Below are 26,122 nucleotides of genomic sequence, written 5' to 3' on the forward strand. Positions count from 1 at the left end.
CTGCAACGTTCATAGATCAAGGCTTGGTACAGGTACTACAAAGAGTGCCTTATCTCCTTGTAGATTGTCCTCCTTGTAGATTGTGAGCCCTCGCGGGCAGGGTCCTCTCTCCTCCTGTTCCAGTTGTGACTTGTATTGTTCAAGATTATTGTACTTGTTTTTATTATGTATACCCCTCCTCACATGTAAAGCGCCATGGAAAAAATGGCGCTATAATAATAAATAATAATAATAATAATCTCCTGGAGTACAAGGTACTATGAAGAGTGCTTTATCTACTAGCGTACAAGGGACGATAGACTTGGGAATGAGTGATGGGAAGGTAATGGATCCCGGGTGCAATGCGGGACTGGCTGGGAAATCCCCAGGACTGACAGGAACAGTAGATATAGGGATATTCCAGGAGGAACGGATAGTAAAGCTGAAGACCTACTGTGCTAAGGAAACAAGAATTAAGAAGTGTTGTGCCCAATACTGCCTGTTACAATCTGATGAACAGTCCAGTAAATATTTGCTTGTTGAAACGAGCTGAGTGTCCCGTGAGTAATGTGTGGCGGCTCCTGAAGATGGAGGCCTGGAGAACGCGGAGGTCTGCGGACTACAAGTGAGTGTGCTCCACCCCACACCTGGTAGAACATTGGGACTGAGACACTATTTTTTCATGCTTACCCCTGCATGCATAGCTGATCATAGAGTAGCATAATCATTCTGTTAAGGCAAATAGGATGTCATGAGAGGGTCTGAGGGATGTTTTATTAGACAATGTCACAGGTACATCTGTTTTTTATTAATCAGACAGGGTTATTAGGTGCAAATGCAGTTGAAATATTCAGCATAGCATAACTGGGCTGGGCAACAACATGTCAGATGCCTTATTAGACAGGGTCATTAAATACATCTGAGCATGCCCTACCAACAGCACTTAGACTAAGGGTACTGTCTCACAGTGGCACTTTGGTCACTACGACGGCACGATCCGTGACGTTCCAGTGATATTCATACGATATCGCTGTGTCTGACACGCTACTGCGATCAGGGACCCCGCTGAGAATCGTACGTCGTAGCAGATCGTTTTAAACTTTCTTTCGTCGTCAAGTGTCCCGCTGTGGCGGCATGATTGCATCGTGTGACAAAGGTTGTATACGATGTGCGCACAGTAACCAACGGCTTCTACATCGCAAATGCGTCATGAAATTATCGCTCCAGCGCCGTGCATTGCAAAGTGTGACCACAGTCTACGACGCTGGAGCGATAATCAAGCGACGCTGGAACGTCACGGATCGTGCCGTCGTAGCGACCAAAGTGCCACTGTGAGACGGTACCCTAATGGTAATAGATGGTAGAGAGAGCCTTGGGGGTGATGATTAGGGGGTAATAACTGCAAATGAATGCAGATTCAAAATTAAGTTCTATAGACACACTTGATTTATTCTTCACATACAGAAAACTGAGACCACATTACCATTTTTGAAAACTCCTTTAGGGCTTCTATGATGGAAGATGAGATCATAGTATTAATACATAAGAGATGCAGTCACTGCAGCATCCAGAGATTCATGATCAAGTCAGAGATATTTTGGAATGAGATACTCAAAGCTGTAAAAATAAGGTCAAATAAATGATAAATAACCAAAAGACCCATTTATTATTATTTATTATTCAAGAGGGTATTTTAAAAATATTAGTTGCATTCTTGGATTTACCTTATACTTGGCTATCTAACAAATCTATAATGCACCACAGGAGATCTGCTTGGAAATCGTCCATTTCAAGTCAACTGTACATGAAAGCTATTGCAGCCTTCACCAGCAAACAAACACTGATTGATTTCAGCATGAAAGTCTTTTTGTAATTTATGTGAGATTTTAAAACCATGCATGACTAGTCTAAAATTTGGTTTACAATTTTGGTAATTTTTTATCTGAATAAAAGTACGGTATATCTAACGAGAGATAGCTCTATGGAATAAAGACAAAGAACGATAAAGAACAAAAATAACAAGAGAATCCCATATGTAAGGGACGCTGCTATATGACTCGTACATAAAAAAGGAGGAAACTAGGTTTTATATAGACAAACACACAAACACAGTATTTTTACATTACACTACAATACACAGTATCTGACAAATAATTACCAGTATAAAATATTTCATTTTTAGAATCCTCATTATTAGATTCCTCTGTAATGATGGAGATTTACTCACATTCTAAAACATAACTACAAACGGTAAATTATTTACATATCTATCTCTATGTGTAAACTGTCTAATACTCCACGAAGGAAAATCACATGCGAGATGATTCATGAACGAGCTTCCTCGGATGAACAGGAAGCATAAACCTCGCGAAGCCTCTTGTAATCCTACTGTTAATGATGTTGACCTTTACAAGTGCCATGTTTTGGTTCTTGGAGCTGTAAATGAAACCTTCTTCCTACAATAAATTAGGCAGGTGCTCCAGGAGCCAACTTTACCCTTTGCACAATCCAAATAGGCTTTATATTCCTGTATCTAAAATTAGTAGTGTACTTAATGGATGTTTTCATGTAAAACATAGAACAAGAACTTTGAAAAAGGCTTAGAGCTAAACTGCGAGACACAATGCAATTCTTATTTGTGCTATTGTTACTATCTAAAGGGAATACTATAGACAAATGCAATTAAAACCTAACACTATTTTATTTCTATTGTATAAGATGCACTGACTCAAATGATTTATTTGATGATGCATAGTTTGTGCATCGTGTTAACTCAGTTAAAGGAATTGTCCAAAATTTCTACTGCAATTCTTCTTTTAATATCATTTTCTTTGATCCTATTTTATCTCATACTACAATTAAAATAGGGAAATATATCAATAAACCTTCTATTTGTGTCTTAGGCACTCAGCCATGTTCCTCTTCTCTTCTTTTCTCCAGGAGAGGAGTCAACTCTCAACATACCAGTCAACTCTTTCCAGTCCACTTACCATATTTTTCAGACTATAAGATGCACCACAAATTTTCAAAAGAATAGGGAAAAAAAATAATGCATCAAATGAGAGTCCATCTTACAGTTCGAATTCAGCTTATCGGGGGTAGGGTGTGATTGGGAGCGCTGATGGAGCTGGTGGTGATCTGACTCTTCCCAGGCTGGTGCGGCAGGTTCAGTGGTGCGGGGGCTCCGCTGACATTTTGTGAAAGCCTGGATCCCCACACATTCATCCCAGGCTAGTGTGCGGCAGTTTCAAAGATGCTCGGTGGTCCTGGGGCTTACACTTCCATTGCTGTAATGCTGTGGCCTCCATGAAAATGGCCGCTGGAGGCGGCGCACATGCAGAATGAGATCTCGACACCGAGATCTCGTCTACTGAGATCTCAATCTGCACATGCGCCACCTCCAGTGGCCATTTTCTTCTAGGCCACAGCATTACAGCAATGGAAGTGCGGGGGCTCGGGCATTCACAAAAAGTCGGTGGAGCCCCACACCACCGAACATCACCGATACTGCCACGCACCAGCCTGGGATGATACCGGTAAGTATATTCGGATTATAAGACGCACCCCCATTTTCCTCCTAAATTTTTTGGGGAAAAGTGTGTCTTATAGTCCGAAAAATATGGTATTTCTATGCAATGGTTAGCTGTTTACTTCCCTCTCCTTACTTTCAGCTAAGGTGCTCTTATGAAACCAGTAAAATCACAATCCCCAGGCCACCAGAATTGGCAATTTCTCTCACTGTCTGGAGCTGTGTGCTTGTTTAAATGCAGAATTCTGTTATCTCTGTAAGTATATAGAGTGATAACAGTGTAGACTGACAGCAAACACTGTTAAATAATGCGTTACAGCAGAACTTGTACTAAGTTTTATAGTTCTACTAATAATACTTCAGCTCAGATACTCACCAGAACTGTCACTCAAGGAGGAGAGCCCACCCTGCCAGAAACCAGGAAGCAACAAGACTGCAGAGTTGTGAGCTGCTCAAGAGACAACTTGAGAATACCTCTTTAAAGGGAACCTGTCACCTCCAAAATGGAAGTTGAGCTAAGCCCACCAGCATCAGGGGCTTATCTACAGCATTCTGGAATGCTGTAGATAAGCCCCCGATGTAACCTGAAAGATGAGAAAAAGAGGTTATATTATACTCACCCAGGGGCGGTCCCGCTGCGGTGGGCGTCGCGGTCCGGTACAGGGTGTCCCGTCTTCTTATGATCACGTCCTCTTCCTGTCTTCACGCCGCAACTCCAGCGCAGGCATACTTTGTCTGCCCTGTTGAGGGCAGAGCAAAGTACTGCAGTGCGCAGGCCCCAAGAAAGGTCAGAAAGGCCTGGCGCCTGTGCACTTCAGGACTTTGCTATGCCCTCAACAGGGCAGACAAAGTATGCCTGCACCAGAGCCGCAGCGTGAAGACAAGAAGAGTACTTCATCATATGATGATGGGAGGAGACACCCATCGGACTGGACCGCAGCGGGACCGTCCCTGGGTGAGTATAATATAACCTCTTTTTCTTATCTTTCAGGTTACATCGGGGGCTTATCTACAGCATTCCAGAATGCTGTAGATAAGCCCCTGATGCCGGTGGGCTTAGCTCAACTTCCATTTCGGGGGTGACAGGTTCCCTTTAAGTAACTGTTCTTATAAAATTCTGATAAATTTGATTATGACACAAGTAATTAGAAATTAGGATCGCAACATTGAAATCGCATGGTCACATTGAGACATCGCATCTAATAATTTCCACCACATTAAGGTGATCCAAACAGGGTCACCTTGACGTGGTGGGATATCTTTTACGTTTTGTTATCAAAATTATGTTCACTAAGCATCTTATAATATTTTCATTCACTATTGCTATTTACTGCAGGGTGTTTGCTTATATTGTTTTTGTCTTGGGTTTTGCTCGTTTAGTGGCGAGTGTGAATATATACCTACAAGCTGCATGCATACCAAATTATATTCCACGTTTTTTTAGCACTCTGTTCAAATAAGAGGGTGGTTTCTCTTTTCCTTGAGCTGGACATTACATTCATATAGTTCCAAATGGCTGGGTGTTCATTAGCCCTTATTCACATTATGTCACTTGACAGATGATATGGTGTTAATGCTAGAGGTTAGGACTAGGGTTGAGCGACTTTTATTTTTATAGGATCGGGTCGGGTTTCATGAAACCCGACTTTGCCAAAAGTCGGCGACTTCTGAAAATGGCCGACCCGTTTCGCTCAACCCTAGTTAGGACCATTCCACATAGGGTCATCATGACGTGGTGGGTGGTTTTTATGTTTTTCTGATCAAAATTATGTTAACTAAGCACCTTATATTATTTTCATGCACTATTACTATTTATTCATTTAATACAGGGTGTTTGTTTATTTTGTTTTTAAAATTGATTATGATACAAGTGATTAGGAATTAGAATAGGAAACACTGAAATCGCATTGTCGCATTGAGACATTACATCTAATGATTTCCTATTGTGACCTGATACCTATTGTGACTGCAACACAAGTGTAATTGCGTTGGATTTTCTGTTGCTGGTTGCAAGTTGCATGCACCTCACGTTCCACAGACTTTAAAGGGAACCTGTCACCCCCAAAATCGATGATGAGGTAAGCTCACCGTCATCAGGGGCTTATCTACAGCATTCTGTAATGCTGTAGATAAGCCCCCAATGTTACCTGAAAGAGGAGAAAAAGAGGTTATATTGTACTCACCCAGGGGCTGTCCCGCTGCGGTCCGGTCCAATGGGTGTCTCAGGTCCGGTACAGCGCCTCCCATCTTCATTCCATGACGTCCTCTTCTGGTCTTCATGCCGCGGCTCCGGCGCAGGCATACTTTATCTGCCCTGTTGAGGGCAGAGCAAAGTACTGCAGTGCGCAGGCGCCGGGCCTCTCTGTCCTTTCCAGCGCCTGCGCCTGAGACGCCCATCAGAGCAGGACTGCCCCTGGGTGAGTATAATCTAATGTCTTTTTATCATCTTTCAGGTAACATTGGGGGCTTATCTACAGCATTACAGAATGCTGTAGATAAGCCCCTGATGCCGGTGAGCTTACCTCACCATCGATTTTGGGGGTGACAGGTTCCCTTTAATGCTGGTAGTATGTGAATGCGAATTGCATGCGACTTGTCTGCAATTTGTCTATTTTATTTACAGCAAAACCACAGCTCTAAAATCTTTGTGCAACAGGAAGCCACAGACAAATTGCACAAAAGTTTTTGGTCTCACGACTTGCCTGAGAACTGATGCGGCGCTCCACATGTCGCCATGTAGACTTAATTTTACCTAACATGGATGTACATTGTAGCAGCACTCTGTAAAAAATCTTTGCAATAAGCATTATTGGACATTAACTTCTATGTGTGCATGTTCTATAATGACAAGTACAGTGTTACTTACTCTTAACATGTTCTAATCTGCAGCCATCCATGATGAGCAGGAATAAAAGGCAAAATAAACTGTATTTCTCTTCCATCTTTGTGGGCTTAAACAGTAAAGGCTGAAAAAAATGGAAAAAAAGTGCAAAATAACACATTAAATCAAATTAAAACATACTAAAACAAATTTTTATAGATCATTGTCCCATAAATAAAAATGAAGGCATTTATTTTATGGTTCAACCATTTGGAACAGTGGGAGTTTCTCTTCATGTTTCCTGGGGCAGGTGTAGTGATTTTTTTCTCATTTGTCATCCGTGTTGCTGTGCAATCCGTTTTTTTTTTAAACTTAGCAGTTATTAATACTTTGCAGAACCATTTACAGTTTCCCATCTTACAGAATTGCAATATATCATCAAAAATCGGATGCCGTACTGATGGTCCTTAAGGCATTCATTTTATTCTCACACTGAACCGCACTGATTTCGGAGTCAAATCGCCCGATGTATACGCTCGTGTGAGCGAGCTCTAAAGATGCTATTGAACTGTGCTTTTTTAGGTGTTTTTTCCCTTTAGGCTTATATGGGGAGCCTCAAAAACTCCCATAAAGACGTTGTTGCATTTTTAAGTACAGAATAAAAACCTTTCTTTACTAAAAAATGTACTAAAAAAGCATCAAATAAATGCTTCAAATAAAGGGGAAAATGCAGTAAAAAAAGGAAAAATGCGAGACGATTGGATTGCGTATTCTAAGGCCGGGTTCACATTAGTGTTTCTGTGTGCAGAGTATGATCCACATAGATCCCCATGCGTCTTGCGTACCTATTGTTAACATGGTGTGCGCAGGGACATGCATTTGCATCAGTGTGCATGCGGATGCGTACGCATGCGTCGTTTTGCGGTGTGCGGCGGTGTCCAGCAAACGCAAAATGTTGCATTTTTTGAAGCGTCAATTATGCGCAGTCATCCGCATACAGATGATTGAGGATGGAGTGCGCCAAAACAACACATTACTGTCTATGGGAATGCATGCATATGCAAGGACATGCGTACGCATGCATTCTATGCGCTTGCGTACTTTGGACTGCACATGTCCAGAAACTGTTTTGGAAATATCGAACGCATGCACATAATCAACGAAAATGCAGACAAAAACGCATACAAACGCATGCACACGCAGCATTTTTTGCTGTCATGCGTAAGCTGATGCAGATAAAAAACGCGTAAACATGCGCTTGCATGCATTTGCGCATGCAGATGATACGATGCACACAGAAACGCTAATGTGAACCTAGCCTAATGCAAACACCTGCAGAAAACATGCAGATAAAAAGCAGCGAAAAAAACCTCAGCATATTATATTCATGTGATCACATCATTAGGTGAAAATGGAGTAAAATAGGGATAGGTGCACATGTTGCAGATTTTAAACTGCTTCAAATCTGCAAGGAAAAAATAAGCAGCATGTTTATGAGACTCCATAAATCTCATTTACTTTGCTGGAACAGTAAAATGCTTATTTTTTGCACAGAAAAATGCAAGCAAAACGCAACATGTGAACTCACTTTAATTTTTATATTGCACAGAAATGCAGGATACATGATGTACATTGCTGCTGCAGCCCCTTAATTCTAAGGATCAGTGGGAGTTCCACCTCCCATCAGGCCTGACATGCCACAATCCTGCTACAGGCAAATATCTAGCAAAAAAAGGACAAAATTTTGCCAGAACAGTAGTGCGCATGCAGATCCCGCTCTATCACGTTCCATAATATGCCATACAGGCCGGTGTTGGTGAGGTTCTAAACTGGAAGTTGTTTTTACAATGTAAGTCTATGGAGCAAGAGAAGGACCCTCTATGGACTTATATTGTAAAAGCAACTCCTAGTTCACACAAACTTCACCCCAGTGTGATCTGGCAAGTCAGAATAAAAGTCACATTGTTAGGGCTGGCGGAATGCACCAAAAAAAATAAGAAAGATATAAGATGCGTTCACAGCCCGGGGTCCACCGGGCAGAGATGACACCTGCTGCTCAGTAATGGCGGACAGTATATGGCAGTATAATGTGAACACACAGCTTCACCCGGTATGTAAGGAGGCAAACCCTGTTGCGTCACAGGGTCGCAATACCGCAGAGTGAACACTAGTACTAGGTCACAGGACTCTGCCCCAAGGACACGGGGTTAGAGTCCCTCTAGACCACTAGCGCTCAGCGCCGCAACTGCGGTGCCAGGGAGAACCTAAATATAAAGATTTACTGCACAAAGTGCGTACAGCGCCACTCTGGCGGATGCCACTAACCACCCTAACTAGGGCCTTGAAAGCATTCTAGTTGCTCATGGCACTGGACTGGCGGTTGCTGCTAATTTGACACAGTATCTCGTGCTCTTGTGTTGGATGACACAGTCTGGCGCTAGATAGCTCAATCACCCAAGTACATGCACCAACGCTAGGGAGGGGTATGATTAAGGAGCTTTCACCAGATTCAATCATACATCCACACACACAAGTTCAGTTTTATACTAGCGCATAGCCAAGCAGCCATGCAAGCCTTTTAGAGATGTAGCCTTCCGGGACCTTCCTAGTGGTCCAATCGGAGCCGCTACAGGACCTGAGCATGTGACCTCCGTCCTCCAATGAGAGGTTGTCCCACGGGCATGCTCAGTAGATGAAAAGCAGGACTTAGTCCCTAGAACGTCTGCTCGCCGCTGATCAATGCTGGTTACAAAGGCTGAACCTGGGGCTGCAGATATAACCAGACGCACAGTATCAGCCTGAGCCAGACGCTGGGACCATCATCTCTGCTGAGCAGACTCCACTGCAGCTGGGGAAGAATGGGAGACTGCAGAGGACATGGTTCGAGATTCCCCCTGTGCAGCAGCGGGAATTCAACACCTAATACACATGACCCAGAAGAGGACTGTCGCGGCGCTGCAAACAGGGGAGGTCTGTGGTCGGTGAGTATATTATCGCATCTACACTACAAACATCCTTTACACAAGTTTAAGCCTTAAAACATTTTGTGGGAGTGCTTCTTTAAGGAATCTTGTTTTTTATTTCATATTCTGTCATGTCCTTCAAGCTTCTCAAACCACCACAACAATAAATTGGCCTATTATTTACAAAATTTCATTAAAATCCTACACAAATGTTTCTTTATTGTAAAAAACTACTTTAAAAGTGCAGCACGTCTTATGCTAATTTGCCAAAACCAATCCGCTGAAGCTTAATTTCCCCCAGACTTGTCCAGCCTCAGTTCCTGCAATCACACCCCATTGGTCACGATTGACATCTTTGCCTACCGTACGTCATTACAGCAGCTGAGCATGTACAGAGCGCAGATAAAGCCATGGAGGAGAGTCATTGGTGAAGCCGTCACCTGCCGGGCTAGTCCTGGCTAATAAGAATAAGACGAGCGGCACTTTTATACTTGTTTTTTAGGCCGGCGTCACACTCGGCGTAAGACAATACGGTCCGTATTTTACGGCCGTAATACGGCCGAAATACGGTGAAATGTTCCCAAAATAGTGATCCGTAGTCAGGGTGTGTCAGCGTATTTTGCGCATGGCATCCTCCGTATGTAATCCGTATGGCATCCGTACTGCGAGATTTTCGCGCAGGCTTGCAAAACCGACATCTAATGGATTTATGTGCTCAAATGTTCGGGAAAACATATATACAGTATATATATATATATATGTCATTGAGACACATATATATATATTCTGTATTTAGATTTCATTCAGCGCGATATGTGTTAAAAGCCGGTAATTCAATTGCCGGCTTCTCATTTCTCCTGCACAAACCCGACAGGATATGAGACATGGTTTACATACAGTAAACCATCTCATATCCCCATTTTTTTTGCATATTCCACACTACTAATGTTAGTAGTGTGTATGTGCAAAATTTCAGCGCTGTAGCTGCTGAAATAAAGGGTTAAATGGCGGAAAAAATTGGCGTGGGCTCCCGCGCAATTTTCTCCGCCAGAATGGTAAAGCCAGTGACTGAGGGCAGATATTAATAGCCAGGAGAGGGTCCTTGGTTATTGGCCCCCCCGTGGCTAAAAACATCTGCCCCCAGCCACCCCAGAAAAGGCACATCTGGAAGATGCGCCTATTCTGGCACTTGGCCACTCTCTTCCCACTCCCTGTAGCGGTGGGATATGGGGTAATGAAGGGTTAATGCCACCTTGCTATTGGAAGGTGACATTAAGCCAGATTAATAATGGAGAGGCGTCAATTATGACACCTATCCATTATTAATCCAATTGTAGGAAAGGGTTAAAAAACACACACACACATGATTTAAAAGTATTTTAATGAAAAAAACACAGCGGTTGTTGTAATAATTTATTGTACTCTCAGTCCATCAGGAACACCCTCGCTTGGAAAAATAATAAACGCACAAGATACATACCTTCTGCTGTCAGATCAGGTCCCACGAAGTAATCCATCTGAAGGGGTTAACTAATATTACAGGCAGAGCTGCGATAAACCGCTCGCTCGTACCTGTAATCCCCGGGTGCTGAAAGGAAAGCAGTGATCTATACTTACATTCAGTTGCGGTGATGCGCCCCTGCTGGATGTTCTCATGAACTGCAGCCTGGGAACTTTTTCCCACGCTACAGGTCATATGAGGACATCCACCAGGGGGCGCATCACCGCGACTGAAGGAAATGTAGGTCATTGACCTACATTTCATTCATTCGCGGTGATGCGCCCCCTGGTGGATGTCCTCATATGACCTGTAGCGTGGGAAAAAGTTCCCAGGCTGCAGTTCATGAGAACATCCAGCAGGGGCGCATCACCGCAACTGAATGTAAGTATAGATCACTGCTTTCCTTTCAGCACCCGGGGATTACAGGCAGAGCGAGTGGATTATCGCAGCTCTGCCTGTAATATTAGTTAACCCCTTCAGATGGATTACTTCGTGGGACCTGATCTGACAGCAGAAGGTATGTATCTTGTGCGTTTATTATTTTTCCAAGCGAGGGTGTTCCTGATGGACTGAGAGTACAATAAATTATTACAACAACCGCTGTGTTTTTTTCATTAAAATACTTTTAAATCATGTGTGTGTGTGTTTTTTAACCCTTTCCTACAATTGGATTAATAATGGATAGGTGTCATAATTGACGCCTCTCCATTATTAATCTGGCTTAATGTCACCTTCCAATAGCAAGGTGGCATTAACCCTTCATTACCCCATATCCCACCGCTACAGGGAGTGGGAAGAGAGTGGCCAAGTGCCAGAATTGGCGCATCTTCCAGATGTGCCTTTTCTGGGGTGGCTGGGGGCAGATGTTTTTAGCCACGGGGGGGGCCAATAACCATGGACCCTCTCCTGGCTATTAATATCTGCCCTCAGTCACTGGCTTTACCATTCTGGCGGAGAAAATTGCGCGGGAGCCCACGCCAATTTTTTCCGCCATTTAACCCTTTATTTCAGCAGCTACAGCGCTGAAATTTTGCACATACACACTACTAACATTAGTAATGTGGAATATGCAAAAAAAAAGGGGATATGAGATGGTTTACTGTATGTAAACCATGTCTCATATCCTGTCGGGTTTGTGCAGGAGAAATTAAAAGCCGGCAATTGAATTACCGACTTTTCACTAACACCGCTGCGTATTTCTCGCAAGTCACACTGCTGGTCAGTGTGGAATCCGTATTTTTCACGCCCCCATAGACTTTCATTGGCGATTTTTTTTGCGCAGTACGCTGACAAACGCAGCATGCTGCGATTTTGTACGGCCGTAGAAAGCCGTATAATACTGAACCGTAATATACGGCTAATAGGAGCAGCCCCATTGAGAATAATTGTGCCGTATGTTATGCGAGTTTTACGGACGTAGTTTCTGCGCTCTTACGTCCGTAAAACTCGCCAGTGTGACGCCGGCCTTACAATAATGAAACTTTTATATGGGATAACATGGACATTGTCATTAAGCAGTAATAGGCCAATTTACAGTTAATGTTGATCATGACCAGTTTCATGACATCAGTGTCCTTTAACCAATTCAACCTCGATTTTATGGTTGAACCACAAGTTTTAAGAAAAAGATTCACGGTTGATCTTGAGTACATCATTGTTCTCCCATTAACCCCTTAGTGACAGAGCCAATTTGGTACTTAATGACCGAGCCAATTTTTACAATTCTGACCAGTGTCACTTTATGAGGTTATAACTCTGGAACGCTTTATCAGATCCCGCTGATTCTGAGACTGTTTTTTCGTGACATGTTGTACTTCAAGTTAGTGGTAACATTTCTTCGATATTACTTGCGGTTATTTATGAAAAAAATGGAAATATGGTGAAAATTTTTACAATTTTGCAATTTTCAAACTTTGTATTTTTATGCCCTTAAATCAGAGAGATATGTCACAAAAAATAGTTAATAAATAACATTTCTCACATGTCTACTTTACATCAGCACAATTTTGGAAACAATTTTTTTTTTTGTTAGGGAGTTATAAGGGTTAAAAGTTGACCAGCAATTTCTAATTTTTACAACACCATGTTTTTTTTAGGGACCACATCACCTTTGAAGTGATTTTGAGGGGTCTATATGATAGAAAATAACCAAGTGTGACACCATTCTACTAAAAACTGCACCCCTCAAGCTGCTCAAAACCACATTCAAGAAGTTTATTAACCCTTTACGTAATTCACAGGAACTAAAACAATGTGGAAGAAAAAAATGAACATTTAACTTTTTTTTGCAAACATTTTACTTCAGAACCATTTTTTTTAATTTTCACAAGTGTAAAAACAGAAATTTAACCACAAATTTTGTTGTGCAATTTTTCCTGAGTACGCCGATACCCCATATGTGGAGGTAAACCACTGTTTGGGCGCACCGCAGAGCTTGGAAGTGAAGGAGCACCGTTTGACTTTTTCAATGTAGAATTGGCTGGAATTGAGATCGGATGCCATGTCGCGTTTGGAGAGTCCCTGATGTGCCTAAACAGTGGAAACCCCCCACAAGTGATACCATTTTGGAAACTAGACCCCTTAAGGAACTTATCTAGATGTGTGGTGAGAACTTTGAACCCCCAAGTGCTTCACAGAAGTTTATAACGTAGAGCCGTGAAAATAAAAAATCTCATTTTTTCTACAAAAATGATCTTTTTGCCCCCAAATTTTTATTTTCACAAGGGTAACAGGAGAAATTAGACCACAAAAGTTGTTGTACAATTTCTCCTGAGTACGTTGATACCCCATATATGGGGGTAAACCACTGTTTGGGCGCACCGCAGAGCTTGGAAGAGAAGGAGTGTCGTTTTACTTTTTCAATGTAGAATTGGCTGGAATTGAGATCGGACGCCATGTCACGTTTGGAGAGCCGCTGATGTGCCTAAACAGTAGAGACCCCCCACATATGACACCATTTTGGAAACTAGACCCCTTAAGGAACTTATCTAGATGTGTGGTGAGCACTTTAAACCCCCAGGTGCTTCACAGAAGTTTATAACGTAGAGCCGTGAAAATAAAAAAATCGCATTTTTTCTACAAAAATGATCTTTTTGCCTCCAAATTTTTATTTTACCAAGGATAACAGGAGAAAATGGACCCCAGAAGCTGTTGTACAATTTGTCTTGAGTACGCCGACACCCCATATGTGGGGGTAAACCACTGTTTGGGCGCATGGCTGAGCTCGGAAGCAAAGGAGCGCCATTTGACTTTTCAATGCAAAATTGACTGGAATTGAGATCGGACGCCATGTCGCGTTTGGAGAGCCCCTGATGTGCCTAAACAGTAGAAACCCCCCAAAAGTGACCCCATTTTGGAAACTAGACCCCCCATGGAACTTATCTAGATGTGTAGTGAGAACTTTGAATGCCCAAGTGCATCACAGAAGTTTATAATGCAGAGTCGTGAAAATAAAAAATATATATTTTTTAACAATAAAGATTTTTAGCCCCCAAGTTTTTATTTTCACAAGGGTAACAAGAGAAATTGGACCCCAAAAGTTGTTGTCCAATTTGTCCTGAGTATGCTGGTACCCCATATGTGGGGGTAAACCACTGTTTGGGCGCACGGCAGAGCTCGGAAGGGAAGGAGCGCCATTTTGGAATGCAGACTTTGATAGAATTGTCTGCGGGCGTTATGTTGCCTTTGCAGACCCCTAATGTACCTAAACAGTAGAAACCACCAACAAGTGACCCCATTTTGGAAAATAGACCCCCCAAGGAACTTATCTAGATATGTGGTGAGAACTTTGAATGCCCAAGTGCTTCACAGAAGTTTATAATGCAGAGTAGTGAAAATAAAAAATATTTTTTTCCCACAAAAAAGATTTTTTTAGCCCCCAAATTTTTATTTTCACAAGGGTAACAAGAGAAATTGGACCCCAAAAGTTGTTGTCCAATTTGTCCTGAGTATGCTGGTACCCCATATGTGGGGGTAAACCACTGTTTGGGCGCACGGCAGAGCTCGGAAGGGAAGGAGCGCCATTTTGGAATGCAGACTTTGATAGAATTGTCTGCAGGCGTTATGTTGCGTTTGCAGACCCCTAATGTACCTAAACAGTAGAAACCCCCAACAAGTGACCCCATTTTGGAAAATAGACCCCCCAAGGAACTTATCTAGATATGTGGTGAGAACTTTGAATGCCCAAGTGCTTCACAGAAGTTTATAATGCAGAGTAGTGAAAATAAAAAATATTTTTTTTCCCACAAAAAAGATTTTTTTAGCCCCCAAATTTTTATTTTCACAAGGGTAACAAGAGAAATTGGACCCCAAACGTTGTTGTCCAATTTGTCCTGAGTATGCTGGTACCCCATATGTGGGGGTAAACCACTGTTTGGGCGCACGGCAGAGCTCGGAAGGGAAGGAGCGCCATTTTGGAATGCAGACTTTGATAGAATTGTCTGCGGGCGTTATGTTGCGTTTGCAGACCCCTAATGTACCTAAACAGTAGAAACCCCCACAAGTGACCAAATTTTGGAAACTAGACCCCCTAAGGAACTTATCTAGATATGTGGTGAGAACTTTGAAAGCTCAAGTGCTTCACAGAAGTTTATAATGCAGAGTAGTGAAAATAAAAAAATATTTTTTTTTCCAACAAAAAAGATTTTTAGCCCCCAAGTTTTTATTTTCACAAGGGTAACAGGAGAAATTGGACCCCAAAAGTTGTTGTCCAATTTATCCCGAGTACGCTGATGCCCCATATGTGGGGGTAAACCACTGTTTGGGCGCACGGCAGAGCTCAGAAGGGAGGGAGTACCATTTGACTTTTTTAGCGCAAAATTGGCTGTCGTGTTTGGAGACCCCCTGATGTACCTAAACAGTGGAAACCCCCCAATTCTAACTCCAACCCTAACCCCAACACACCCCTAACCCTAATCTCAACCCGATCCATAATCCTAATCACAACCCTAACGATAATCACAACCCTAACCCCAAAACAGCCCTAATCTCAACCCTAACCATAACCCTAATCAAAACCCTAAATCCAACACACCCCTAACCCTAATCCCAACCCTAACCCTAATCCCAACCCTAATCCCAAACGTAACACTAATCCCAACCCTAATCCAAACCCTAACCCTAATCCCAACTCTAACCCTAACTTTAGCCCCAACCCTAACTTTAGCCCCAACCCTAACCATAACTTTAGCCCCCGTCGTCACAAAAAAAGTTCAATGTAACCTTTTTTTTGTACGTCGTGTCCGCCATTTCCGCGCATGCGTGGCCGTAACTCTGCCCCCTCCTCCCCAGGACATAGACTGGGCAGCGGATGCGTTGAAAAACTGCATCCGCTGCCCACGTTGTGCACAATTTTCACAACGTGCGTCGGTACATCGGGCCGACGCATTGCGACCGCCCCGTACCGACGCAAGTGTGAAAGAAGCCTAAGGCTACTTTCACACTAGCGTCGTACTCGGCCCATCGCAGTGTGTCGGGCCGACGTACTGACGCTAGCGTTGTAAGCGCCGCACAACGGGTGCAGCGGATGCTGTTTTTTCAACGCATCCGCTGCCCCATTGTGAGGTGCGGGGAGGCAGGGGCGGAGTTCCAGCCACGCATGCGCGGTCGGAAATGGCGGACACGTCGCACAAAAAAGTTACATGTAGTTTTTTTTGTGTCGACGGTCCGCCAAAGCACGACGCATCCGTCGCACGACGGATGCGACATGTGGCAATCCGTCGCAATGCGTCGCTAATGCAAGCCAATGGAGAAAAAACGCATCCTGCAAGCACTTTTGCAGGATGCGTTTTTTCTCCAACGACGCATTGCGACGGAAGCCAAAAAACGCTAGTGTGAAAGTAGCCTAACCCTAACCCTAGCCCTAACCCTAACCCTAAATTTAGCCCCAACCCTAACCCTAACTCTAACCCTAACCCTAACCCTAACTCTAACCCTAACCCTAACTCTAACCCTAACCCTAACCCTAACTCTAACCCTAACCCTAACTCTAACCCTAACCCTAACACTAACCCTAACCCTAACTCTAACCCTAACTCTAACCCTAACCCTAACCCTAACCCTAATTTTAGCCCCAACTTGTCTTCTCCTGCCGGCCGGCAGATGGCAGCAGATGGCGGGCGCACTGCGCATGCGCCCGCCATGATGAAAAAGCCGGCTGGCAGGAGAAGACAGAAGAGGACCCAGGGACCCCGGGTGAGTATGATAGGGTCCCCGAATCCCCCTATTTCTCTGTCCTCTGATGTGCGATCACATCAGAGGACAGAGAAATAACTGATCGCTTTTTTTTTTTTTTTTTTTTGCGGTCGCCGGTAAACTGTTAATTACCGGCGATCGCAAAGCAGGGGTCGGTGCAAACCGACCCCGATCATGTTCTTTGGGGTCTCGGCTACCCCCGGCAGCCGAGACCCCAAAGATCTTCCGGGTGCCGGGCGGCGGGCGCACTGCGCGTGCGCCCGCCATTTTTTCCCGGAAAAAAGATGGCGGCGCCCATGGGGAGACACGAGGAGCACCGGGGGAGGTAGGTGAGTATTGGGGGGCTATTGGGGGCCATCGGGGACCACATTTCTCTGTCCTCCGATGTGCGATCACATCGGAGGACAGAGAAATTAAACGGCAAATCGCGTTTTTTTTTTTTTGTTGCGACCGCCGGTAAACGGTTAATTACCGGCGATCGCAACTCGGGGGTCGGTAAAACCCCCCCGAATCATGTTCTCTGGGGTCTCGGCTACCCTCGGCAACCGAGACCCCAGAGAAAATCCGACTCTGGGGGGCGCTATTCACTTTTTCCACAGCGCCGTTAATTAACGGCGCTGTGGATTAAGTACCCTTAGCGGCCGCCGTTAAAAGGCGTATCGGCGGTCGTTAAGGGGTTAAAGATATCTCAGATTGCATGTCTGATCACCAAGAAGTCTATGTACAAATACAATAATCGGTTTTAGTGCCAACTCCTTTTATTTTATTGTGATGTGGAAATAATAAGACATTGCTGCAATACTGTTGTGATTTTTACTTCTCACCGTTATCTAGTCGGAACAAACAGATGTCCATAAATAGAGTCTTTGCCTCAGAGTTGGATTTAGTACATCTTTAGTATGTCTGGCTCACATGCTTGGACTCTTTTCAAGACAGGAAATAAAGAGAGATCATTCAAGTGTTTTGTGCAGATTGTAATGATGGTTACAGTTAAAATAGAAAATCAGGTAATATAGTTATCTCCTAATCCCAGGAACAGAATTTATCACTTAAGCTACTTTCACACATCAGGTTTTTGCCGTCAGGCATAATCCGGCAAATTTTTGAAAAACTGGATCCGGCAAAAGATGCCGCCGGATCCGGTTTTTCCCCATAGACTCGTATTAGCGCCGGATGACCTTATGTTTCATCCGGTTTTCCGGCGTCTGGCAAAAACTTACACAGTAATGTTTTTTGTCTCTGGCGACAAAGCCCGGAAGCGCCGGATCCGGCGCGTCCGGCTTTTGATAGAATGGAAGCCTATGGGCGTCGGAAGGCACTGAATCCGCCAAATGATGGATCTGGTGCCGGATTTTGTTTTTTTTTATCTGAGCATGCTCAGATAACATTGGCCAGCCCCCAATTTGGAAACATATATAAAGCCAGCCATGTAGGCCTTCACTCAACCATTTACCAGCCATCAAGAGACAGAGAACCTGACGCCATCCAGACCTGAACCTGCTGCCAGCCAGAGCCGGAGCCTCCAGCCACCAGAGCGGAACCTGCCCCAGGCCAGCCACAGCCAGCAGCCAGCCAGCTAGCCAACCTGCTGCCAGCCAGAGCCAGAGCCTCCAGCCATCTGAGCTGAACCTGCCGAAGGCCAGCCACAGCCAGCCAGCCAACCTGCTGCCAGCCAGAGCTGGAGCCTCCAGCCACCAGAGCTGAACCAGCCACAGCCAGACAGCGAACCTGCTGCCAGCAAAAGCCGGAGCCTCCAGCCACCAAAGCTAAACCTGCTCCAGGCCAGCCACAGCCAGCCAGCCAACCTGCTGCCAGCCAGAGCCGGAGCCTCAAGCCACCAGAGCGGAACCTGCCCCAGGCCAGCCACAGCCAGCAGCCAGCCAGCCAACCTGCTGCCAGCCAGAGCCAGAGCCTCCAGCCATCTGAGCTGAACCTGCCGAAGGCCAGCCACAGCCAGCCAGCCAACCTGCTGCCAGCCAGAGCTGGAGCCTCCAGCCACCAGAGCTGAACCAGCCACAGCCAGACAGCGAACCTGCTGCCAGCCAAAGCCGGAGCCTCCAGCCACCAAAGCTAAACCTGCTCCAGGCCAGCCACAGCCAGCCAGCCAACCTGCTGCCAGCCAGAGCCGGAGCCTCCAGCCACCAGAGCTAAACCTGCCCCAGGCCAGCCACAGCCAGACAACCTGCTGCCAGCCAGAGCCGGAGCCTCCAGCCACCAGAGCTAAACCTGCCCCAGGCTAGCCACAGCCAGCCAGCCAACCTGCTGCCATCCAGAGCCTCAGCCTCCAGCCACCAGAGCTGAATCAGCCACAACCAGCCAACCTGCTGCCAGCCAGAGCCGGAGCCTCCAGCCACCAGAGCTAAACCTGCCCCAGGCCAGCCACAGCCAGCCAACCTGCTGCCAGCCAGAGCCGGAGCCTCCAGCCACCAGAGCTAAACCTGCCCCAGGCCAGTCACAGCCAGCCAGCCAACCTACTACCTGCCAGAGTCGAAGCCTCCAGACACCAAATGCATTGCAGAAGCACATCATCACAGACATGACAGTACACACAACACATAATAGATCATTACAGACATCACTGAACACACAACACATAAGCCAACATCCAAGCACATAATTTTTGTTTTGTTTTTCTTTTTTCTCTTAGTCTTCCGATTCTGGGGCTCGATCCAGAGGTTCTCAAAGAGCCTCCCAGGGTCGTCGGCATGAGCGTCGTGGCGGTCACCACCGAGTCATTTTTATTTTTTTTTATTTTTCCCTCTTTTCTTTTTTTAACAGGCTTCACAGCGGGCTCTTGATTCGGATGGTGAGGAGGCCGGTCTCAACATTGAACTCTTCATTGATCTAGTTCGAGAGCGGGAGCCCCTGTGGAACATGGGTGACCGCGGCCACGCTGATCTTGGTGTTACCCGACGGCTCTGGGAGGAAGTCTGCGATCAGCTTGTGGACAACTGGGAGGACCTCGATGTTCGGGCCCAGCATCAAGCACGTAAGTATTCACAGTTCAGTTATGTTGCTAGATTTAATGTGTTGTATACTAACCAAGTTGTGTTTTCACTTTACAGACGAAAGAATTGTCAAGCGATGGTGGTCAATCAGGGATCGCTTCAAGAAGGAATTCAACAAAGAGATGCAGGCTCCGAGTGGATTCGGAGGACGCAGGAGCAGATATAAATATGCCCGAGCCCTGTCGTTCCTCAGGACAACGATGGTGAGCAGAAAGTAAATATTACCCCCCCGTTTTAACATGTTTACATGTCTAACCTTATTTTTGGTTTCAGCCAGGACCAAGCAATAACAATATATTAATTTAATTTTTTTTATTTTTTCCACAGCACCGTCTGCAGCACTCGGGAGCCTGCTGAGTTGAATCCTTCTGAAGCGATCCCTCAGGAGTCCGCCACCGAGGGACACTCCGACAGACCCGACCCCTCTACACTTTCCCAGCCTTCCCTCACATACGATCCCTTGGTCCCATCTACCAGCGCTGGAGCATCCTTTCCGCCTGCGTTGCATGAATCTGCTGGTGAGGATATAGCTTTTCCTCTACCCCACCCCTCTGATGCTGCCACCTCTAGAACACCTGTGGATTCTGGGCGGCAGCGCCAGAGGGGTCAGGTACAGAGCTATGCGCCCGAGTTCCTCCATCTTAATGCATCCTTCAAGAACTGTCTGAAACTGTTGTCTGAGCAAATGACTGCAGGTTTTAATTTGCTCAGCAACAGTATTCTGGAGTTGCATACGCGTCTGCATAGGATGCATTCAGATGCAAGTTGATCGCCTAACCACTCGTTTTTCCAGGCAGTTGTCAAGCTCATAGACAAGCTATCTCTTGACCAGCAGATGCATGTAATGCAAGCCTGTCAGTTTGCTCTACCGCAGGTTCGCTCCCAAGACCCTACACCCGCCCAGGTAGTTGCTCCTGCACCTGCCCCCATTGAGCCACTGTCCCTCCGCCACCCCCCTTTCCATTACCAGCAAACTGCCCAGTACAATCCTGCCCCATACCAGCATCCTGCCCCATACCAGCATCCTGCCCCATACCAGTTCCCTACCTCATCTGTGCCTCCCCTCCCTGCCCAACCTACAGTCCGTGGCCTGTACCACCAGTCTCCTACACCACCCATCCTGCCCCAAACCCATTCCTCTTCTCCACCTTCCACTTCTTCTGTCTCCCGATCCCTCCACTCCACCCCTCAAACCTTCCAAATTCCAAACACCACTCCCGGTTTTATGTCCACCCATTCTCTTACTTTTTCCACACCTTCACCTTCTGTTTTTCCTCCTGATCCTTCTCCACCACCATCCTCTCTCCACACTCCCACTGTCGAAGTGTCCCAATCTGACAGCCTCTCCAGTATTATCTCCACCCCACAGTTTTAAAATTTATGAAAGTTTTGTTAATTTTTATAAAATAAAGCACTTTTTTTGGTTTAAAAAAAATGTGCCATTTATTACATGATAAGGTTTACTATTGGTAAAAAAGGAACAATACTTTGTTTTTTTAAAAGGTAATAAACGTTTGGGAAAATCCCAATCAGGTACAACACATTGGGTAATAAACAAGGTAATATTGGGTAAAAAAAAGGTAAACATTGGGAAAATCCCAATCAGGTACAATACATTGGATAAAAAAGGTAATAAACAAGGTAATAATGGGTAAAAAAAGGTAAACATTGGGAAAATCCCAACCTGGTAAAATTATTTGGGTAACACAAGGTGAAATAATTTTGATAACAATGTACAAAACAGTTTTCAAACTCTCTCATCCTGCCAGTCTACTCTTCCTTGAGGTGACACGAAGTATTCAGCATATTTGTCCCTCATTCTTGAAACTGCCACAGAACTTCTAAAAGTAATGTTCTGATAGTCATGCAAGGTGGTTTCTTCAGAATGGTCTTCAATGGAAGTATGTTCCTTGCAAACAACAAAATTGTGCAGGACCACAAAAGCTTTTACCACATCATCAACAGTGTCAGCCTTGAGGTTGATAGCAGTCAAGAGAACTCTGTTTTGCAGTTAAAATCCCAAAAGCGCACTCTACCATTCTTCGTGCGCATGTTAAGCGGTAAATAAAAATGCGTTTTGTTGATGTCAATCCACTACTGGAGTATGGTTTCAGCAGGTGCTCAGATAGTTGAAAGGCTTCATCTCCTAAACATACAAAAGGCATTGGTGGCCAAGAGGTTTGAGGAAGCGGTCTTGGAGGAGGAAATTCAAAGGTGTTTCCATACAGATGACGCCCCATAGCAGACACTTTATACACTTGTGAATCATTTGAGCGTCCATAGGCCCCAATATCGACAGCAATAAATTTGTATTCAGCATCTGCGATGGCCATGAGCACGATGGAGAAATATTTTTTGTAGTTAAAATCAGCAACCAATCAGCGACGGGCACAGTCCGGCTGCGAAATGGCCGCTCCCTACTCCCCTGCAGTCAGTGCCCCCTCCATACTCCCCCCAAGTCAGCGCCCGCCACCCACATAGCAATTTAGCAGTCCGTTAAACCGACTGCGTTACACCGTGGCCTAACGCTGCTATTAACACTGTGTAATGAATGTTTTACTATTGATGCTGCCTATGCAGCATCAATAGTAAAAAAATATAATGTTAAAAATAATAAAAAAAAATTAAAAATGGTGCTATTCTCACCTTTCGCCGTCCACCGATGCGCGTGAGCGGCGAGGCTGCCGCAAGCTTCTGTTGCCAGAGATGCATTGCGAAATTACCCAGATGACTTAGCAGTCTCGCGAGACCACTAAGTCATCTGGGTAATTTCGCAATGCATCACTGGGAACGGAAGCTGGAGGCAGCCTCGCACGCATCGGGACAACTTCGGTGGACGCCGGAGGGTGAGTATATAACTATTTTTTATTTTAATTCTTTTTTTTAACAGAGATATGGTGCCCACACAGCTGTATACTACATGGGCTGTGTTATATACTGCGTGACTGATATATACTACGTGGACAGTGTAATATACTGCGTGGGCTGTGTTATTTACTGCGTGGGCTGTGTTATATACTACGTGGCTGCTATATACTATGTGGCTGCTATATACCACGTAGCTGTGCTATATACTATGTGGCTGCTATATACTATGTGGCTGCTACATACTATGTGGCTGCTACATACTATGTGGCTGCTATATACTACTCGGCTGTGCTATATACTACGTGGCTCTGCTATATACTACAGTACATGGCTGTCTGTGTTATATAGTACGTGAGCTGTGTTATATACTACGTGGCTATGCTATAATACTACGTGGCTGTCCTATATACTACGTGGCTGTGCTATATACTATGTGGCTGTGCTATATACTACGTGGCTGTGCTATATACTACGTGGCTGTGCTATTTACTACATGGCTGTGTTATATACTATGGGCTGTGCTATATACTACGTGGCTGCTATGTGGCTGTGCTATATACTACGTGGCTGTACTATATCCTGCACCCTGAACCCCCGACATCCAGCGTCCCGAACCCCCGACATCCTGCAACCAATCAATGACAGGCGCAGTCCAGCCGCAAATTGACGCGGGATTGAAACCACGCTTCGCTAATTGGTCGCGCCCAGCCGCGACCAATCAGTAATATTGGCACGGGATTTAAACACCGCTTCAGTGATTGGTCGTGCCCGGCCAGCCACCACCAATCAGCGATATTGGCGCGGTGTTTAAACACCGCTTCGGTCATTGGTCGTGCCCGGCCGGCTGCGACCAATCAGCAACATGCGCAGTCCGGCCGCGAATTGGCGCCAGATTTGAACCACGCTTCGCTGATCGGCCAGCCGGGCACAACCAATCAGTGATATTGGCGTGGAATTTAACCCCCACTCAGAGCGCGACGTACATACACACATACATACATATTCTAGAATACCCGATGCGTTAGAATCGGGCCACCATCTAGTTCAGTGATGGCGAACCTATGACACGCGTGTCAGTGCTGACACGCGTAGTCATTTTCAGTGACACGCCGGCCGCCGGCCGCGGCCCCATAGAAATTGCTTCTTTCCCAGGGTCTGAAGGAGAGGAAACTCTCCTTCAGGCCCTGGGAACCATATTAATATGTAAAATAAAGAATTAAAATAAAAAATATTGCTATACTCACCTGTCCGACGCAGCCTGGACGTCCGCGAGGGAACCGGCAGCTTTGTTTGCTTAAAAATCGCGGTTTTCCTTCCTTCCTTGAAGTCCCGGCTTGTGATTGGTTGCGTGCCGCCCATGTGACCGAGACGCGACCAATCACAGCAAGCCGTGACGTAATTTTAGGTCCTTCAGGATTTTAAAATTACGTTCCGGCGTTGTGATTGGTTGCGTCGCCCATGTGACCGCACGCAACCAATCACAACGCCGGAACGTAATTTTAAAATCCTGAAGGACCTAAAATTACGTCACGGCTTGCTGTGATTGGTCGCGTCTCGGTCACATGGGCGGCACGCAACCAATCACAAGCCGGGACTTCAAGTAAGGAAGGAAAACCGCGATTTTTAAGCAAACAACGCTGCCGGTTCCCTCGCGGACGTCCAGGCTGCGTCGGACAGGTGAGTATAGCAATATTTTTTATTTTAATTCTTTATTTTACACACATTAATGTTGTTTCGATACCGATACCCGATACCACAAAAGTATCGGATCTCGGTATCGGAATTCCGATACAGCAAATATCGGCCGATACTTGCGGTATCGGAATACTAAACAATGGCATCCGATCCGATTTTTTATCGGATCGGATGCCATGCAGGAGGGTCTGTGGGTCCAAACAACAGAGCTCCGGTGCAGAGCGTCTAGGCCTGGGACTTCCGGTAGGCCAGGCGCAGCTCCCGGAAGTCCCAGGCCTCTGCGTCGGATCTGTGTTGTTTGGGCGACATTATGCTGCTCCCTGCTGCGCCGACCAGAAGTCCCAGGCTGCACCGACCAGAAGTCCCAGGCTGCACTTCTGAGGCCTGAGGAGATAGCTGTCTGGACTCAGGCCCTGTGATAGCTGTCTGGACTCAGGCCCTGTGATAGCTGTCTGGAGGCCCTGTGATTGCTGTCTGGACTCAGGCCCTGTGATAGCTGTCTGGACTCAGGCCCTGTGATAGCTGTCTGGAGGCCCTGTGATTGCTGTCTGGACTCAGGCCCTGTGATTGCTGTCTGGACTCAGGCCCTGTGATTGCTGTCTGGACTCAGGCCCTGTGATAGCTGTCTGGACTCAGGCCCTGTGATAGCTGTCTGTACTCAGGCCCTGTGATTGCTGTCTGGACTCAGGCCCTGTGATTGCTGTCTGGACTCAGGCCCTGTGATTGCTGTCTGGACTCAGGCCCTGTGATTGCTGTCTGGACTCAGGCCCTGTGATAGCTGTCTGGACTCAGGCCCTGTGATAGCTGTCTGGACTCAGGCCCTGTGATAGCTGTCTGGACTCAGGCCCTGTGATAGCTGTCTGGACTCAGGCCCTGTGATAGCTGTCTGGACTCAGGCCCTGTGATAGCTGTCTGGACTCAGGCCCTGTGATAGCTGTCTGGACTCAGGCCCTGTGATAGCTGTCTGGACTCAGGCCCTGTGATTGCTGTCTGGACTCAGGCCCTGTGATAGCTGTCTGGACTCAGGCCCTGTGATTGCTGTCTGGACTCAGGCCCTGTGATTGCTGTCTGGACTCAGGCCCTGTGATTGCTGTCTGGACTCAGGCCCTGTGATAGCTGTCTGGACTCAGGCCCTGTGATTGCTGTCTGGACTCAGGCCCTGTGATAGCTGTCTGGACTCAGGCCCTGTGATTGCTGTCTGGACTCAGGCCCTGTGATTGCTGTCTGGACTCAGGCCCTGTGATAGCTGTCTGGACTCAGGCCCTGTGATAGCTGTCTGGACTCAGGCCCTGTGATAGCTGTCTGGACTCAGGCCCTGTGATAGCTGTCTGGACTCAGGCCCTGTGATAGCTGTCTGGACTCAGGCCCTGTGATTGCTGTCTGGACTCAGGCCCTGTGATAGCTGTCTGGACTCAGGCCCTGTGATTGCTGTCTGGACTCAGGCCCTGTGATTGCTGTCTGGACTCAGGCCCTGTGATTGCTGTCTGGACTCAGGCCCTGTGATTGCTGTCTGGACTCAGGCCCTGTGATAGCTGTCTGGACTCAGGCCCTGTGATTGCTGTCTGG

The 26,122-nt window shown here is 45.9% G+C and overlaps 1 protein-coding gene across 3 annotated transcripts in view; it reads right to left on the reverse strand.

The window, feature by feature from the left end:
• CHRDL1 (chordin like 1) overlaps positions 1-26,122 on the reverse strand; it is a 205,942-nt gene that overhangs the window by 140,281 nt on the left and 39,539 nt on the right. For 2 of the 3 annotated variants that reach the window (XM_077285155.1, XM_077285153.1), the window contains one exon: positions 6,375-6,474. In XM_077285155.1, coding sequence (XP_077141270.1) covers positions 6,375-6,450 — 76 coding nt within the window. In that variant the 5' untranslated portion in view covers positions 6,451-6,474. Of the gene's footprint in view, positions 1-6,374; positions 6,475-17,809; positions 17,901-26,122 lie in introns of those variants that run through there. The other variant, XM_077285154.1, reaches the window with a different exon arrangement.

The sequence above is a fragment of the Ranitomeya variabilis genome, chromosome 2 (genome assembly GCF_051348905.1).
Source record: "Ranitomeya variabilis isolate aRanVar5 chromosome 2, aRanVar5.hap1, whole genome shotgun sequence".
Classification (NCBI taxonomy): domain Eukaryota; kingdom Metazoa; phylum Chordata; class Amphibia; order Anura; family Dendrobatidae; genus Ranitomeya; species Ranitomeya variabilis.